Genomic DNA, 19,411 nt, shown 5'->3' with positions numbered 1-19,411 from the left:
GAAGTACACATTTACGGGCTTCCCTGGTGGCGCAGTGGTTGAGAATCTGCCTGCTAATGCAGGGGACACGGGTTCGAGCCCTGGTCTGGGAAGATCCCACATGCCACGGAGCAGCTGGGCCCGTGAGCCACAACTACTGAGCCTGCGCGTCTGGAGCCTGTGCCCTGCAACGGGAGGGGCCGCGATAGTGAAAGGCCCGCGCACTGCGATGAAGAGCGGTCCCCGCACCGCGATGAAGAGTGGCCCCCACTTGCCGTAACCAGAGAAAGCCCTCGCACGAACCGAAGACCCAACACAGCCAAAAATAAATAAATAAATAAATAAAGAAGTACACATTTACATGTTCAGGGGTGACGGGGCATCAGGTTGGCAACTTATTCTTGAATGATACAGGAGAAAAATTCTTTGTACTGTATTTGCAACTCTTCTGTAAGTTTGCAATAATCTCACAATTAAAAAAAATTTAACTGTAAATGAAAACAAAAGCAACGAAGGCAACATCATGCTAAATTACCAGGTGAGTTCAGATTGTCATATACTGGCTTTGTGTCAATCAAGCCCCAACGGTCCTGCTTTAACTGGGGAACCATGAATGTTTCTGATGGGGAAGGGGCTCTGCTTAACCGGACCTATGCTGCAATGCTAGGAGGACACCCTGCCTCTGCCTGGGACTGTCTTCCAACCCCAAACGTCCAACCATCTATGGACACAGAGCATCACCAGTCCCTGCCACGTCCCTGGGCAGCCCAGGCAGCTCCAGACCATAAGCTACGAGAGGAGAGGCACTGGCCTACATCCTTCACAGGAAGCGGCGTTCTGGCCGGCCTGCTCCTCACGCGCTGCTGTCAATGTGAAACAAGAGCTGAGCAAAGTGAAGCAACTAACTTCGAACGCAGAGAGCAGCAAGGGCAGCAGGACATACTCTCACCCCAAAATAACGATGGTAACTGTTACCAGCTTGTATTTGCACAGGATTTTAATATTTGCAAGTTTCTTTCCATCTGTAATCTCACACAATCCATACAAAGGAAAGAAGCTATAGATGCCCAAAGCTCCCAGACTACGTCGAATTCCTGTGACACAGCACACATACCGCACAGAACCTCCTCCTTGGTAGCCCTTGCAATATTCATAATGATACAGAATGTGTGTGGTTATCTGATCAACATTTGTATCCCCCCGTGGATTGTAGAGTCCAGGAAAACAAGTGTTGAGTGTTTGCTCACAGATGGCCTGATGCCTCACAGAAGGCTGACACCACAAATACTTGCTAAGTAATCACGTGGACACACGGGTAGGTGGATAAGATGGGTGTGCGTAGGTCAGCAGGTAGATGAACAGTGGGTCGGGGAATGGATGGGTGGCAGATGAGTAGGTGGATAAGGGGACAGATGCATGAACGGATGGTGGGTGGTAGGTGGGTAGATGACTATGTGGATGGTGGGTGGTAGGCGGGTAGACGGTAGGTAGGTAGGTGGGTGGGGGGGTGGGGGGGTGGGTAGATGAGATGGTAGGTGTGTTGGGGGGAGCGGGCGGGGGGTTGGTAAATGGACGGTGAGTGGGTGAATGCCTGACCTGGGTCCGCCCCCGCCGCCCAGCCCGGTTCTACCTGCTGCTGCTGGGCCCGGAGGTCACCGATCTCCTTCTGGTCCTCCTCGTGGAGCCGCTTCATGTCCTCCCACGACTGCTGGAGCAGGTTACGTTCCCGTAGCAGCTGTCCGTTCTCCCGCCTCAGCATGTCCACATCATCCTTCAGCTGGGTCTGGTCGCTCAGGAGCCGGCTGTGGAGCGTGCTGAAATCCCACGCGACACAGTGAGCCCACCCAGCCTCCAACTCCCACCCAAGGCACCACCACCCCCTCCAGGTCCTAATACCCCCAACACACCAGACACGTCAGCAGCATGCAGAGGCAGGCCAATGCCTGGTGTCAGCCAGATGCCAGAAAGACCCAAACTATTTTTTTAAGAGCCTGACACCACAATGGCCACATGTGGCCAAGAAAGGGAGATAAGCCCCTACCTGGTATGGACCTGGCACCTCCAAGTGCTGAGGCCTGGGCAAATGTCAGCAGGTGGGCAGGCAAATGCCCTCAGAGGGGCACCAGGAGACCAAAGGGGAACATGCCCCATCTGCCTCGCCTGTGGCAGCAGAGCCCCAGCAGGGACCCAGAGGTCCCCAGTGATCTGCCTGGCCTACTGTCTCGCACATTCGACCACTTTCCTACCAACCGTGCTTCTGAAGCTGGCAATGGATGGTATGGAAAACTGAGGCCCAAAGCCACAACCCCACGTGCTTAAGGCCCACCGCTTGCTATGTGGCAGAGGCAGGATGGGACCAGAACCCCAGGCTCCAGGTCCAGAAACAAAGACTGGCAAGAGGCAGCGGTTCCTTGGATGCTGGGAACCCTGGCCAGGCAGGCCCCACTCACTGGTAGAAGTCGGTCTCCTTGGCCACCTCCTCGCACCTCTTCAGGGCGTTGGTGTGCTGGTTCTGCAGGCTCTGCAGGTCTGACATGGCCCGCACACACTGGATCTTCAGCCTCTCGTAGTCCGGATTCAGCCTGTGGTAGGGCCTGGCCCAGACGGCAAACAGCCCAGTGAACACCGGCCCCCGGATCACAATGACAAGAATGTCTTTCCCTGGGAAGCCACGTCCTAGGTCACTCCAGCCCAGCGGTTCCCAAACACTGGTCTCCTGCATACCACCACCACCGTCCGCCCCATCCGCCCCCCCAACCCCCAGTGCCTGCTAAGCCCAGGTGTCCTGGCCGCAGCCAGACCAACAGAATCCGAATCCCCAGGACGGAGGGCCTCGATTGCTGAACTCCCTGCGTGGGCCTGGAGTGCTGGGAAGGTGCTCCTGTTCTCTGGGAGCCCCCGGGAGGCCACACGCCAGGCCTGCACGCACAGTGGGCCCAGCAGTCCCTGTGATGAAGCTCCTCCTCTCCTTAGAGCAGTGATTCTCAATCTTGGATACATAATGAAGAGACCAGACCAATTACATCAGCATCCCTGAGGGTAGGACTCAGACATGGGGATTTTTCAGTTCCCCAAGGGATTCCAATGTGCAGCCAAGATTGAGAAAAGTGGCCAGGAGCAGGAGTTCCCAGACCTGCAGCATTGTAATCACCTGGGAACTTGTTAGGAATGCAAATTCTCAGGCCAGCCCCAAACCTCCGAAATCAGACACGCAGGAGGGAGGGAGGAATGGCCAGCCATCTGTGCTTTAGCAAGCCCTGCAGGTGACCCTGGTGCGAGCTCAAGCCTGGGAACCCCTGCTCTAGAGCGGGCATCAGCAACCTTTTCCTGCAAAGGGCCAGTCTCTGCGCAGCCACTACTCTGCCTCGGTGGCATGAAAGCAGATGTGGACGGCACACACTCGCACACTGTCTTCACTTGCCCCGCCCTCGAGCTGTCTGTCTGAGAGACACATCCTCATAAAAGCGACCTCTAGGAGCGGGCTTTGAGCCCCGACATCACCCCAGAAAAATCCTCCTCAGGATGAGGCACACACCCCTGATGCTCCTGAAGGAAAGAGCTTAAACCAACCCTGCTCCTGCTCCCCTCAGAACCCCTGCCAGCATCTCCCCAACCTTTCCCTGGTATCTACCTCTCAGTCCCAACAAAAGAAGTGGTCAAAGGTTAAAGCCAGGTGGGACCAACTCTTTTTAAAACACACACGTGGCAGGAAACAACTAACGTGTTTACAAACCACATAAAGATCCACTCAACAATGAAGTAGGCTGGGGTATCCAGGAGACAGCAGTGCCCTTGCCCACGGACAGACCAGTCAAAGGCTCGGCAACGGGGTGACTATCTCTATTAGGGCAGGGGTTGCACACAGCAGCAAACAGGGGACAGAGAGAGAAGCATATTGTCTCCAGGGCTGGAAGGCAGAGAGGCCTGGGAAAGGGCTGGTGACAAGGCCAAGGCCATCCAACCAACCAGGGAGGAGGCACCAAAGTGGGACCAGGAGCCTCCAGCTGCTGCCCAGACCACCCACCAAACGATCATCTGCAAGGCCAGTAGAAAGACGGTGAGGCCGGTCCACACATGCACACGCACACGCAAGCAAGAGCACACCGCTGCCAGGAGCCAAGTATAGGATGGACACACCCACCCACACTTCTCAATCCCCAAGTTGTATGATTCAGGCCACAGACTCCGATTTTGATCTGGAGGAAGCATAACAAGCCTCCGCCCCGCGCCCCGCATCCAGGCCTACACGGGCGGGTGGCGGGAAGGACACTCGGGCAGGCAGCAGGGCTCTCAGGAGCTAAGGGTACGCCTCGGGGCAGGGGGTGCCATGGCATCAGGGTGGTGACCCTGTCCATCGGGCCGGCGGGGGAGGGGCACGGTCGCCACCTCTTGTCAAAGGTGGTCCCGTGGGTGGCGAAGGCCAGGCGCTTCCGCAGCTCATTCCTCTCCCGGGTCATCAGCCGCAGCTGAATGGAGAGGTTCTCCACCTTCTCATTCACTTGCCGGTCAGTGAGCAGCGGCGGTGGGGACGGCGCCTTCCCGGTGGTGCCTGCAGGAGGAAGGTGACAAAGAGAACCCGTGTTCACACGGCCCCCACCAGCAGCCAGGCACTGTTCTGGGCTCTCAGCTTGCATTCGCTCCTCACAGCCACCCTACCAGGTGGGTCCTGTTACATCCCCCTTTCCCAGATGACACCACCAAGTCAGAGTGTAAGAGGCATAGCTGGGACCAGAGCCCAGGCAGTCTGGCTCCAGCATCCACTACCTTGGCCCTGGCTGAGGACCCTGAGGTCCCCCTCTCGCCCTCCAACCTAGCTTTGGCACCTCCAGGATGGAACTGTTTTGGCCCTGATCTTTGCATCCTTGCCTGCTCTGCTAAGACCAGCTGTCACCCACCCCTGGGCATGGAGAGGCCAGCCTGAGCAAGGTGGAAGGCATGGCCTGAAGAGGAAGACACAGTTACAGCTTCCCAGAGAAGCTGGCAGAGGACAGAGGCAGCCAGCTCCAAAGCTGGGCCCAAGGGCCGTGTCCCGTCTTCCCCTGATCAGGGCTGGACACTCCACACAGTTCCCTCTTCCAAGCTGCCCAACTGCCTAAAGGACCTGCTCAACCAGCCCAGGTGTGCAGCTTGGAGGAGTTACAGGGAGAGCCGCCCACGGCCAAGGTAAGTGTGATGGGGTGCAGCTAAGTCCCAGGACCTCTGACTGCCCAGCCCACACCAGGCCCTCATCACTTGTCCCTAGGACTAGACATGTCCTGAAGGGAATCCCATGCCTTATGCTACTACTAAGGAACAGTGGCCACCACCAGCACCTCTGGCGAGATCCCAATCTGCTTCTAGGAAGTATGCACCTCACTCAAATGTCCCAGAAAAAGAGACAAATCCATGGTGCTTTTATATTTAACTCTGTCCATGTGTTCCCCTGAGCCCTCTAACCCTCAGAGAGCCTCAGTGGGGCCAGAGTAACCCACAGAAGTCATCCCAGTTTATGGATGTGATCCAGAGGCTGACTCACCCCAGGGACACAGTATCTGTCTCCCCAGTAGCCCTGTAATGTGTAAAAGGCAAGACGAATGTCTTCTGACTCTGTGTCATCCTGACTGCTGCTCCCCAGCGGACCATTTTTTTTTTTTTTTTTTTTTTTAAGTATATCTCTTTTTTTTTTTTTAAAGAGGTAAAATTCTTGAAACATTTATTCATTCACTCAACAAATATTACATTTCCGAAGGGCGAGGCACATAAGTACTCCAGTGAGTAGGTGGATAGGACCTGAGAGCAATTGTTGGTGGATGGAGAAATGTCAGGAAGAGGAAAGACCATGGAGAGAGGCATGGAGAGCTGAGAGGAGGGGCATCCAAGGAATTGCTAAAGTCCAGGAGTGTAGAGGAGCCCAGCGGACCATTGTTGGTTGATTTGCCTGTGCGAACCAAGTGTCCCCCAAGACAGGCACTCAGGTGTGGCCTCGCATCTTCCAGGAGTGGCAGGGAGGATGGAGAATTCCACACTGTGGGTGACAAGCTAGACCATGGTCTGAGGCAGGACACTCGAGCTCCCAGATCAGTGTTATCCAATGTCGGTACGCCAACCACTGAATCTAGTACCCTTCGAAATGCATGTTATTTTAAAGCCAGCACCTCCGTAACAACCGGGATTCCTGTGCTCAGGCCAGATCTCTGCGGCCAAAATGTTCTTTAAGGTGGGGCCCAGGATCACCATTTCCCACGAGCATCTCCCTCCCTCCATGGGTTCTAGTCCACAGTCTGAGAAGCCTTCCCTCGCCTTTCCCCGAAGACCCTGGATCCTCACCCCTGCCCCCAGGAGTTTTGGAAAACAGGCTGGTTACAGCTCTGTGCGGCTGTGTAACGTCTTCCTCTTTGGCAAATGAAGGCACTTCTATGAGCTCTAGTTCTACGACGGTCATCTGATTTGCACTAACTTACCCGGCTGTCTGACATGTGAGGCTTCCTCTGGACACGTGCCTGACACCCCCTTCTGGAGAGGCCTACAACTAACTCGGCATCTAACCAGCCCCCGGGGGGCGGGGGAACATGATCTGTGGAGGACTGACAAACCCAAGACAGTGGGATGAACAGACCCAACAAGCACCCGGAAAAGAAGGATTTCAATGTAAACAGTCACAACCAACCACACAACAGCACACAACACAGATGCCCCAGGCATTAATTTAACCTTCCCAACAATCCCAGAGGTGGTAAGAATATAATCATCTCCATTTTACAGGTGAGAAAACTGAGGCCCAGCAAGGTTAAGGAATCAACTTAAACTTCCACAGACAGCAAGCGGTGCCCTGGATGAGAGGCCAGGCACCTGGATTCGGAGCACGTGCTCTCTGCTGCTGTGCCTTGCGGCCTCCCAAAGACAACCGTGAGTAGCACTCACTCCATGCCTGGCAGTTATTGAGATGCTTTTCATACATTATCCCATTCCATCCCCTTAAGGAAGATACTGCTGTTATTCCCATTTTACAGATCAGGAAACAAAACCTGATCAAGCTTAAATAATGGGTCCAGGTCACCAAGCCAGTAAATGACAGCATGGCGTATGGAGTGCCCTCCGCCTGACCCCAGTGCCCGGGGCCTCAACCTAAAAGTTCTCAAATGGTTTGATTCTAGGGCCTCTTGACACTCTTAAAAATGAGGGAGGACTCCGAAGAGCTTTTGCTTACAGGGGTTATATATCTAACAGTATCTGCCAGATTAGAAGTTAAAACTAAAAAGGTATTTTAAAATATTTACTAATTTTAAAACAACCAAACCCGATACATATTCACATTAAGATTTTTCGTGAAAAATTAACTACACTTTCTACCACGAAACAAAAAACACGGCGAAAAGAATGGCATGGCTTTGCATCTGCGTAATGCTGTTTGACATCTGGCTTAATAAAGACAGCCAGAGTCTCACATCTGTGCAACATCACACACCGTGGATGGAACCTGTAGAAAACTCCACTCTACAGTAGAGTCTGTGTGAGGACGAGAATGCAAAAAGCAAGTGACATCTCAGTATCATTATGAAAACAGTTCTGACCTCACTTGGTCCATGAAAGGACCTCAGGGACACCAGACCATGCTTTGAGAATGACCTGACCTGCGGTCAAGTTCACTAAGTATCAGAGAAACATCAGATCTCAATTTCAGAACTGAAAAGCACCACCAGGCCCAGCAACCTGCCTCCAGGGAGATAAAGAATTTCCACCCCATTTTAAAAATGAAGCAACAGAAAGATGTAGCCCCTGGCTTTTGCGGAGGCTGGAGAGAGAAGCAGCAGCAGGACAGAAGTAGGGGTCATCAGACCTGTCACCACACACAGCCACCGCCTCCTGTCTGTCTCCAGCAGGATGAGGCCACTGGCTCTGCAGCTGGCAGGACCTGGGGGCAACCGATCACACACACAGGGACGTGAGCGCTGTCATTTGCTGAGCACAGCCTACGCGCTGGGCTCTGTGCTAAACGCACTTGGGTCCTCACTTCATTAATACCCACAGTACCCCCCCAGATACGTGCTGTGAACACCGAGTGAGAAACTGACGTCTAGCAAAACTGCACAGCTGGGAAACCGGCGGATACCCATGCAAATCCGGCTTCACCTCCAGACCCAGGGCCTCTTCCACTATCCTGCATGGCCTCCCGAAGGGAGTGGCCTCCTGTTTCCCTTCCCCTGCCCCAAAGGCTTGAGCATACATGAAACACACAAAAAGTGAGGCCATCCAGGCCTGTGAATCCATCAAATAGCAGGTTGACTTAGGGAAACTGCTGCCTGGATACCCCTGTCCTTTCACAATAAGGAGGGCAGAGGGCAGAGGAGGGCCACAGGGGGCCTCAAGAAAAATCCCAAGATGTGCTAAGCCAGGAAGTTCCAAAATAACAGCAAGTGTTGCAGAAAACCCTTTCCATATCCATTCAATTAAAAATAAAGTTTTTCTCTTTTACTTGCATCTCAGGGTTGAAAAACATTTTGAAGATGATACAGTCCTTTCAAGAAAATGGTTGCCAGAATTCCCTAAATAGCTACCAAGATTGTTGGAACTCCTGCACAGTGAGGGAGCTCACTACTTAACAGCAAAGCCTATCTAATCTCTCCCCAGATAATTATTCTATGTACTGAGTTAAAATCTGTATTTCTCCCTCTGACCCTAGATCTAGCTACCCCCCCTCCCAAGGCCAAGAGGTAGGGACTTCCCTCTTGGTGCAGTGGTTATGAATCCGCCTGCTGAGGCAGAGGACACAGGTTCAATCCCTGGTCCCAGAACCTCCCACAGTCTGCAGAGCACCTAAGCCCGTGCACCACAAGTACTGAGCCTGCAAGCCACAACTACTGAGCCCGTGTGCTGCAACTAGTGAAGCCCACGTGCCTAGAGCCCATGCTCCACAATGAGAAGCCACCGCAATGAGAAGCCCACACACTGCAACAAGAAGTAGCCCCCGCTCGCTGCAACTAGAGAAAGCCCGAGCGCAGCAATGAAGACCCAACGCAGCCAAAAAAAAAAAACCCAAAGGCCAAGAGGTACAACTGTAATTCTTCTTCTAAACAACAGACATGCAAATATTTGAAGACAACTGACAAGTCCCTTTATCACTACCAGAAGAGCTAAAATAAAAAAAGTGACAACACCAAATGCTGGCAAGGATGCAGAGAATCTAGAATTCTCAAACACTGCTGGTGGGAATATGAAATCATACAGCCACTGCAGAAAACACTTTGACAGTCTTTTATAAAGTTAAACATGCACTTACCATACTATCCAGTAATCCCACTCCTGGATATTTACACAAAAGAAATGAAAATTTATGTTCACACAAAAGCTAGCACACAACTGTTTTTAGCAGCTGTTGAATGGATAAACGACAGTGTTATATTCATACAACGGAATACTTCTCAGCAACAAAAAGGCACTATCATACAACCTACCGGTACACACGAGGGCAAGGGGAACAGGGACTCGCGAATGCACTATGTTGAATGGAAGAAACCAGACTCAAAAGGCCACACGCCATATGATTCCATTTACACGGCATTTGGGAAAAGGCAAAACTACAGAGGCAGAAGAGAGATCCGTGGTTGCCAGGGGCTAGGGGTGGAGGGAAGAAAGGTTGACTACAAAGTCATAGAAGGGAATTCTTCAGGGTGGAGGATTTGTTCTGTATCTTAATTGCAGAAGTGGTTAAATAACCCATGTGTTCGTCAAAACTCATCAAACTATACACCAAAAAGGATAAATTTTACTGTACGTAATTCATACCTCAAGGAACATGACTTTTAAAAAAATTGGAAGTTAAAAAAAAAAAACACCACCACTGTGGTGCCCTAAACTGAAGTGACCATCCCAGGAGAGGTGTGACCGATGAAGAGGTGTGGCTTGTCACCCCCGACCAGTCACTGTGTTTATAGTAAACCTTTTCAAGAACAAGCAAAATCAAAACTAACGTCAGGTGAGTTGTCCACAGAAGCCTCAAATTCTATCTTTGTGCAGCTGTTCTTTGGGACTCAAATGCAAAACTGTCCACTCTCCTCCCACTTCACTCCTTCCTCTTCCCAAATCTGGAACCCACTTGAAAAGAGGGCAGGGGAGTTCCCTGGTGGTCTAGTGGCTAGGATTCAGCACTTTCACTGCTGTGGCCTGGGTTCAATCCCTGGTCCGGGAACTGAAATCCCGCAAGCCATGCAGCACAGCCATAAATAAATAAATAAACTAATTAATTAATTAATAATAATAAAAAGAAAAACTTAAGAAAGATTTTCTTTTTTTCATTTTTATGTTCAGGATGGGATTCCGGGGTTAAGAGATTTGGACTGGACTAAAATGGCCCCAAAATGAGTGCTGGAAGATGCCAGGAGAGCCGGCACAGGCCCTGGAGTTTGGACAAAGAGCTCTCACTCCTCTGGGCCTTGGTGTGAGAGGAAATGCAGCCAAGGGGAGCAGAGCCCCTTCGCCATCACGAGTCCTGGTTCCTCCTCCCGGTCACCCTGGCCGATGCAAGTGCAGCCTCCTCTGTAGACCACTGAGCCTCAGCCAGAGCCTGGCAGCTGGGTAGGCTTCTTGGCTATAAGGCCCTTTGTCCATAGCCCCCTTGTCACACCACACTCCAGCTGACCCTGAAGGCCACTCCCCCACCTAGTCTTATTTACAGCTAGAGAGGTCACAGCTCTGCTTCAGAGCCCTGTGGGCCTGTGGTACCAGAGGCCAAGGAGAAAATGGGCACTGGCCCAAAGTGCTCAGGTGGAGCAGGGATGCCCAGGTAAACTTCCCGGCCTCCTCCAGGCCCTGGCTGTCAGGAGAGAAGCAAAGCAGCAGAACGTGGTCATCACAGGCCGCAGCAAGCAACACCAAGCCATCCTCGCCTCCAGCCCTGGAGAGCCAGAGCCGTCGGAGGGAGACACAGTCCCACGTCCTGAACCAGTGCTTCCAAAAGCACCTCAGCTTCACTGGAGAACTTGTTAGAAATGCACAGGTCAGGCCCCACCCAGACCTACCGAATCAGGGGCCCTGGCGGAGAAGCCAGCACTCCCCTCCAGGTGAGTCTGATGCCTGATAAAGTTTGAGAACCTCTGGTCTGGACCAAAGTTGCACTGTCTGGCTAGAGTGGCTTATCAATCCCTTGTTTTTTCGGCTGTCCAATAGCCACTACATTTAAAAGCATCGCCCACTGATGCCCAGGGGATGCTCTCCTTGGTCAGCACAGGACTGCAGCTGGGCTCCTCCTGGACTTGGGCTGGAAGGAGGTTAGGCTCCAGCGCAGCAGCTGCAGCCTTGCCCAGCTCCCAGATCTCCCTCCAGATGAGCTACTTGCTCTCGAATCCTTGACTCAGGGTCAGTTTGCCGAAACCCAAACAAAGACAGGTGACGATGGCCTGTTGCTTCCAGGCTGCTCCTACATCTGGAGCGCCATTCCCGGAAGACCCCACTCGAGGGCCAGCTCCTCCCTGAAGCTTCCTGTGACACCCCTCATTAGAAAGAGCTGCTCCTTCCCCTCTGTCTCCTTGTTTTACACAAGGCAAAATGGCCAGTCGCTTCTCTCCCTGCTGCTCTGGTCTGAATGTCGGTGTACCCCACCAAATTCCTATGTTGAGGTCCTACCCCCACCACCCCGTGTGGTATTAGGAGGTGGGGCCTCTGGGAGGTGATCAGGTCATGAAGGTGGAGCCCATGGGAATGGGATCAGTGGCCTTATAACAGGGACCCTAGAGAGCTTTTCCCTCTCCTGCCATGTGAGGTTACAACAGGAAGGCACCATCTATGAACCAGGAAGTGGGCCCCCCAAGACACTGACTCTGCCTTGATCTTGGACTTCCAAGCTTCCAGAACTGTGAGAAATAAATGTGTGTTGTTTCTGAGCTGCCAAGTCTGTGGTGTTCTGTGACAGCAGTCTGGACAGACTAAGACACCTGGCTAGCCTGTAAGGCCTGGAGCCAGGCCCCCCTGTGATCCCTATGAGTGCCGAGCACGGGCTCCAAGAGGACAAGGTGCTCCCGTCCACCTGATGCACTGAGAGAAAACAGGCCCCAGATCCAAAAGGATCAGAGAAGGAAGGGTCAGAGGGCAAGGGGTCAGGGTGCAGCCTTGCCTGCATGCTCATTCACCCCACCATCCTCTATCAACTAGAAGCTGCACTTTCAAGGAATCTTTGCTGGGATAGGAAAGAAGCCCTCCAGATCCTTCTCCTGCCAACAAAACCAGATCTCTCTCCTTAATAAGAAAGCTCTCCTGTTACTTCAATCTGCATGAAATTTAAGGCTCATTTTATAAATGCTGCCCAAGAATGTCTCCTCTTCTTAAAACTTCCCCAGTTATCCAAGTTGAGAAAAAAAAAAAAGGTACCTGAGAAATTAGATCAGGATGAATGGGGGGGAAAAAAACATCGATGGCCTGAAATGAGTGTGCATCCCCTGGGCAGATCCATGGGGTCTACCCACAGGCAGGTGACTTAAGTAACAGGCCACACGGGGTCGGGGGAAGCCTCAAAGAAGCCACGCGTGCTTGGCTGATGAAAATTGCCTGGAAAGACACGGCAAGCTTTAAGGCTGTTGGTCTGTCATTAGGAGGGTCAGGCTGAAGAGGGGAAATGGGCGGACCACCTGAGGACCTAACGCCAGCCCGGAAGAGGGGCGGGGCAGCCCGGTACCAGCTGCTGCAGAGAAAATAGCATACCCAAGGCTCCACCTACCAATTTTCTCTTATGCTAAATACAACTTGCTGTTCTTTGCCCAAACGTTCTTGGTTAGGGAGATATAAGCGGGAAAGTGGAGGCAACGTTTTTATCGTAAGACCTTGCCTTTCCTTAGGTTCATGGAGAAAGACCTAACAAACACAAACAGCCAGTCTCCATCTGACTCACCAGCCCCTCGGTCGGGGGTGTGCCTGAGATGGCCAGGAAAGGAAGTGCTCTGCCCGTCATTAGGTGAGGCTGAGCCAGGAGGGATTCCTCCGGGAGGTGCTGCAGTGGGCCACGGATGACCCTCCGTTCATTCCACTCCAAGGGGTTGGTCCAAGCCAGCCACAGACATTCCAGTGCTTTTGCCAGGGGCTAGGTTAGGTCAACTCATCTCCAACCAGGAGGGCTGTTAAAATGGATGCTGAGCCCCATCCTCAGAGCTTCTGAAGCCTGGAAACCTACATTTCTATCAAGTACCTGGGTGCTGCTGGTCCAGGGACCGCACTGCATGAGCCATGGTTTGGGCACAGACTAGTGACAGGGGACTGGGGACTGTGCTGAGGACCTTCTGGGGAAGGCTTCTTTGCTCGTCAGGAGACACGAGAGGAGACGGCCTCCTTCATCCTCTGGACCATTTGTGATGATAGAGATGTTCTTTTATCTGATCTGTCCAATACGGTAGCCACTAGACACAGTTGCTACAGAACCGTGGTCCCCAACCTTTTTGGCACCAGGGACCGGTTTCATGGAGGACAATTTTTCCACAGACTGGTGGCGGCAGGGGGCGGGAGATGGTTTCAGGGATGATTCAAGCACATTACATTTATTGTGCACTTTATTTCTATTATTATTACACTGTAATATATAATGAAATAATTATATAACTCACCATAATGCAGAATCAGTGGGAGCCCTGAGCCTGTTTTCACTCGCCACTCACTGAGAGGGTTTTTTTGTTTTGTTTTGTTTTGTTTGTTTATTTTTGGCTGCGTTGGGTCTTTGTTGCTGCACACGGGCTTTCTCTAGTTGCGGCAAGCAGGGGCTACTCTTCGTTGTGGTGCGCGGGCTTCTCACTGCAGTGGCTTCTCTTGTTGCGGAGCACGGGTTCTAGGCGTGCGGGCTTCAGTAGTTGTGGCGCACAGACTAGGTAGTTGTGGCACACGGGCTTAGTTGCTCCGCGGCATGTGGGATCTTCCCGGACCAGGGCTCGAACCCGTGTCCCCTGCACTGGCAGGCGGATTCTTAACCACTGCACCACCAGGGAAGACCCACTGATAGGGTTTTGATATGAGTCTGCAAGCAACTGATTTATTATGGTCTCTGTGAGGTCAAACCTCTCTGCTAATGATAATCTACATTTGCAGCCGCTCCCCAGCACTAGCATCACCGCCTCAGCTCCACCTCAGATCATCAGGCATTAGATTCTCACAAGGAGCGCGCAACCTAGATCCCGCACGGGCGCAGTTCACAGTAGGGTTCGCGCTCCTATGAGAATCTAATGCCGCCGCTGATCTGACAGAAGGCGGAGCTCAGGCGGTAATGCAAGCGATGGGGAGTAGCTGTAAATACAGATGAAGCTTCACTTGCCCACCACTCACCTCCTGCTGTGCGGCCCAGTTCCCAACAGGCCACGGACTGGTACCAGTCCGTGGCCTGGGCGTTGGGGACCCCTGCTATAGAACACTTGAAATGTGGCTAGTGTAACTACTGAAACTAGTGATTTAAATTTTATTTCACGTTAATTCACTGGAATTTAAATAGCCACGTGTGGCTAGAGGCTCCCACCATGAACACTGTAGCCCTGGACACTGTCAGGTCTAGATGTGATGGCTGACCCCTGCCATCAGCCCAAGGGAAGACACCACACAGAGGCCCGCAAAGCCACACCCGATGTACTCAGCCCACCCTCAGCAGTTACCACGTGAGATCACACATTTCTCTGCTGTCTAAGGCAGTATGAGTAGGTATTCCCTACTGCTGCAGCCAAAGGCCTTCTGGCCAATACAGCCACGGGGACATTCAAGTCAGCCTGCAGAAAAATGGGGCTACTCACCCCAAGGTCAACGTCAACTCTACACAGAAAAGCAAGAGAAGGAAAACTTGGCTACCGGTGAACTGGAGAGGTTTTGACCTGAAGGGATGCAACCAGGTCTTTGAGCATCCAAGATAGGAGCCCAGACAGTGAAGTACAGTAGAGCTCTGCTCGCAGCCTGCCTGCCAACAAGTATCCGGGGACACGGGTGACCCCTCCATCCCAAGGGCCAAAGGGTGGGTCACTGACACGATGCTCTTCCAAAGTATACGAAGGTCCAGCTGCACAAAAAAATACCTTCTTACTCAGGCCTGAAATTCCACCATTAACAATACCTGCTGTGGTTTAAACAATATCTTTCTCTAGAATCTCCTTTTAAAATGCAAATGCTCCTAGGAAAGGTAACACTTTAAGCCTTGAAGGGTCAATGTGAATGAGTTTGTCAGATATCAGATCATTGTACCTTGCTCCCAAGCGGAATGTGGAGCCGGAAAAGGGTGAGGCCAAGAGAGGTGCCCTCAGAGCTCAACCAGCTCAGTTTTACAAAACCCCACATTACCGTTCCACACATCTTGACTGCCTGCCCGGCCCATGCACTTCCTGAAAGCCAGCCCCGTGTTCAAAATCCCAGCAGCCCCACCCCATCATTCAATCCCTGTGTCTCACCAACCCAAAGCAGGCAGGACAAAGTGAACTGTGGTCCCAGCAGAGTCCTCCCTGAACCCTAGACAGGACGAGGCGACCTGTGAGGGGCTGAATTGTGCCCCACAAACAGATGATGAAGTCCTAATCCCCAGTAAATGTGAATGTGACCTTATTTGGAAATTCGGTCTTTAGAGATGATCAAGTTAAGATGAGGTCATACTGGAGTAGGGCGGGCCCCTAAACCAATGTGAATGGTGTCCTGTTTAAAAAAGGAAATTTGGAGACACACATAGAGAGAACACCATGTGAAAATGAAGGCAGAGACTGGGGTGATGCATCTACAAGCCAAGGAACATCAGAGATTGCCGGCACACAACCAGAAGGAGAAGAGGCCTGGAAAAGACCCGTTCCTGGTGCCTTCAGAGCACACCGATCTTAGACTCTGGCCTCCAGAATTGTGAGAGAATGAATCGCTATTGCGTAAGTCACTCAGTTTATGGCACTTTGCTAGGGCAGCCCTAGAAAACAAATACAGTGCCCCCTACTGGTACCCCTCTCATCACTCTGACCTCACTTACTGTATCTACTCATCTGACTGTCTCCCCGGTAGACCCTAAGATCCATGAGCACAGGGACCAGGTCTGCCTATTCACCACTATATCGCAAGCCCACTTCTGGCCCCCTGGAGGTGTTCTGTATGAGTCAAATGAACACATAAGAGGCCTGCCCCTGGCAGGTTCTAGAATCTCAGGCACGAGACTTACCGTCTCTGAGTGTCCATTTCCCCATCTGTCTATTGGAGGAAACGGAAAGAATTGGACCAGATGACCTCTGTGAGCCCTTCAAACTCAAAAACTCCAGGACTCACCACTGAAGGTGTACCCATCCATCAAGGTCAAACCAGGACACAGAGCTACACTAGGGCATTAAATAGAGGGCATGTGACACAGAAGATGGGCCACAGAGGCGCGGGAAGACTGGGAGACTATGACAACCTTCCTCTGGGATGTCTTCAGTGAAGTGACAGCAGGGCCGGCCTCCCTCCATGGGCTCCTGGGACCCATGTCCAGAGATACACCGAATTCGGCATGGACTGGCAACTCCTGCCCCAAGACAACACTCCCAGTGGGCCATTCCTGCTCACAAACGACAGTCCCCAAAGGGGCCAGTCTCTTGGATAGTGGTCACTGTGTACTACAACGCCTGGGGGTGGGAGGCAATGGGCTCTCTGAGAAGTGCTATGCCCTGACAAAGTGAAGAAATGGTGACACAGGTGTCTCTGTGTCATGCACCTGTGCATGCATCTCCCTCCTAACTCCAGGAACAGCGTTCTGCCCTCCTCCATTAAGAGGACGTGCTGATGAGAGAAAATGTGAATGGAACCAACGTTAGATGACTCCATGAATGATCTGACAGGTGCGGGCCAACTTTCCCACCCCATGCACCCAGCGCCGCCCCAGCTCATACCCAGACCCCCGACCGGCCTGTGTCCTCCAGGAAGGAGGGGTGCCCAGGAAGGTGGTACTCACCCACACTGCTGAGGGAGCTGCTGCTCTCTGAGTCTGAGGGCATGATGGACAAGACACTGTAGGTGGAGCCTGGAGACAGAAAGAGAGGCCATTTGTTACTAACCCCAAAGGGACTTCTCATCTTATAACCCAAACCACTGTCAGACCAAATGACTTCAGTCGGCGCCAGGCTGAGAACCAGCACCACATGGGGTACCAGACATCGGAACCACAGGCTGGGCAGGGGAGGTGCGGTCAGCAGGGCCTAGCCTTTGGTGCTTCTGCCTCACTTTCGGCCACCCTCCGACTGATCTACGCACGGGCAGAGGGGAGCTTGGAGTCAGCCAGCTGGCTTCTTATTGGGACATGTGGGGAAGGGCTCAGCAAGGGAGCAACATGCCCCAGGGCAACAAGGGGTCTGGGGATTTCCTACAGATTTGTTTCAGTGTGATTCTGACTTCCGTATAGAGGGTAACAGAGCCTAAGGTAAACATCTGTGAACTCTCTGTTCTTTGTACCTGGCTGTTCTGCTCTTAGGTTCTAACCGTATTTAAGCTCAGTCCTTGATAATTTAGTCAGTGGCTGCCCCCTTATTAAAAGTTACTGATAAAATTATAAGCAATCACACTGTCACCAAAGCTAGGGAGTAACATGTTTTGTTTTTCGTTTTTAATATTTATTTATTTATTTATTTTTGGCTGCATTGGGTCTTCGTTGCTGCGCGCGGGCTTTTCTCTAGCTGCGGTGAGCGGGGGCTACTCTTCGTTGCGGTGTGCGGGCTTCTCATTGCGGTGGCTTCTCTTGCTGCAGAGCATGGGCTCTAGGCGCACAGGCTCCAGTAGTTGTGGCATGCGGGCTCAGTAGTTGTGGCACACGGGCTTTGTTGCTCCATGGCATGTGGGATCTTCCCGGACCAGGGCTTGAACCTGTGTCCCCTGCATTGGCAGGAGGATTCTTAACCACTGCACCACCAGGGAAGCCCCATGTTTTGTTTTGCTTAGTTTTGTTTTGGGGGGGCGGCAGGTGTTGACACTTGTTATTAACTCCTGGTGGCAGCCACACAACCACCACGGTTTGGTTTGCATTCAAATATCTTCAAAGCCAGGATGTTACGTGCCCGGCATCAGGAAAAACCTCTGGGTCAAGAAACCCAGCTCTGAGTGCAGTTCTCGTCCACGTGCAAGTAGCTGGCCAGTGGCCTCAGTTTTCTGGATCTGTGTTTCTCAGTCTGTAACAGGAAGGGGTTCAACCAGATGGCTCACAAGGTCCTTTCCCCTGTCCCATTTCAGAGATTACATTTTCCATGATTAATGGAAACAAAGGTGTGCTTTGCTTATCAAGACTACAGATGACACAAAAGTTAAGAGGGCAGGCGAACCCCAACCCAGAGGCTGAATGGGAGTCGAAAAAAGCACAACATGCAGAGATGGTAGGTCAAATAAAACAAGACAATGGGAAGAATGCAATGTTTTGCTCTTAGAACCAAAAGAACTGTACAATGAAGGTGTGTGTGTACTGGGCAGAGTGAGTGAGCCAGAGATGAGATTTTTGCAATAAAGCCTTTGAATGAGGCTTAGGGCTTTGGTGTCGGAAAGCAGCCGAGAACTAATGAGACCTTGGGCTCCAGGACCAGAAATGCGGGGTCAAATTTAAGCGGTTCTCTCTGATCTCAACTCTTGACTAGCTACCCTACACCTGCACACCCTCAGAAAGAAGGAAAGGAAGAAAAGAGATAAAGAGATGGGGTAAGCAGGGGAGAGGGAGAGGAGGAGGGAAACTCATGGATGGGGGGAGGGAGCAGTGCACCAGGGGACAGGGGAGACCCCGAAGGGAAGGGGAAGATGTGGGGGGAAAGATGAAGACCACATAGAGGGCAGGGAAACAGACAGCCCTGGCATAAGAGTCAGCATGCAGGGGAGCTAGCTGGTGTACCCACCAGAGAGGCAGAGAGATGAAAGGAGAGAGGAAAAAAAAAGAAAACCAGAAAAAGGGGCTTTGGTAATGGCAAGAAGTGGGACAGTGGCCAGGAATGGCCAGTGGCCTCATTATCACATTTTCCAAGAACCTCTTAAGAACCTCTGGGTGTCTGGCGTGGATGGAAGAGGAAGGCTCAGGGAGTGGGCAGGACTGTCCGAAGGGATGCAACTTGTTCGACTAGCCTACAGCAGCAGCCCTGACACAGCTGGTGGGCGCAGGTCAGGAAGGGGGCCTAACGGTCAGTGCTGCCTCGGTCTGAGAAGACCTGGGTGGTGGGGGGCTCCCACGACGCATGCATTCACTCCACGCACACCTGGCAGAGACATCAGAGGTGGCACCTGCACATCATCTGAAGGGAGACGGAACCAGAAAACCCCGTACAGCCCTGAAAGTCCTTGATCCTACTAAAAAATAAGTAAGCAGTGCTCAGTGAGATATCGCCTGTAGTTAAGTTCAATCCACGCTACTCATCTTGCTGCCCCTTCCACATCTCTGCGTTTTTGTCTCAACAATGAGCATCACGAACTTCTCAAAGCATCTCTCTTCCCATATCATAAACATTAAGCATTGCATAAAGATCCATGAAATAAAGTCAGG

General features: G+C 52.1%; 1 protein-coding gene across 1 annotated transcript in view; it reads right to left on the bottom strand.

The window, feature by feature from the left end:
* DLG5 (discs large MAGUK scaffold protein 5) overlaps positions 1 to 19,411 on the bottom strand; it is a 122,317-nt gene that overhangs the window by 58,786 nt on the left and 44,120 nt on the right. Inside the window, exons 2-5 of the mRNA XM_057530967.1 lie at positions 16,859 to 16,927; positions 4,366 to 4,528; positions 2,430 to 2,573; positions 1,610 to 1,793 (exon numbers count right to left, since the gene is read on the bottom strand). Coding sequence (XP_057386950.1) covers positions 1,610 to 1,793; positions 2,430 to 2,573; positions 4,366 to 4,528; positions 16,859 to 16,927 — 560 coding nt within the window. The remainder of the gene's footprint in view (positions 1 to 1,609; positions 1,794 to 2,429; positions 2,574 to 4,365; positions 4,529 to 16,858; positions 16,928 to 19,411) is intronic.

This window comes from Balaenoptera acutorostrata, chromosome 16, assembly GCF_949987535.1.
Source record: "Balaenoptera acutorostrata chromosome 16, mBalAcu1.1, whole genome shotgun sequence".
Classification (NCBI taxonomy): Eukaryota; Metazoa; Chordata; class Mammalia; order Artiodactyla; family Balaenopteridae; genus Balaenoptera; species Balaenoptera acutorostrata.
The sequence above is the reverse complement of the archived record's forward strand: the minus strand, read 5'-3'. Positions and strand labels throughout refer to the sequence as shown.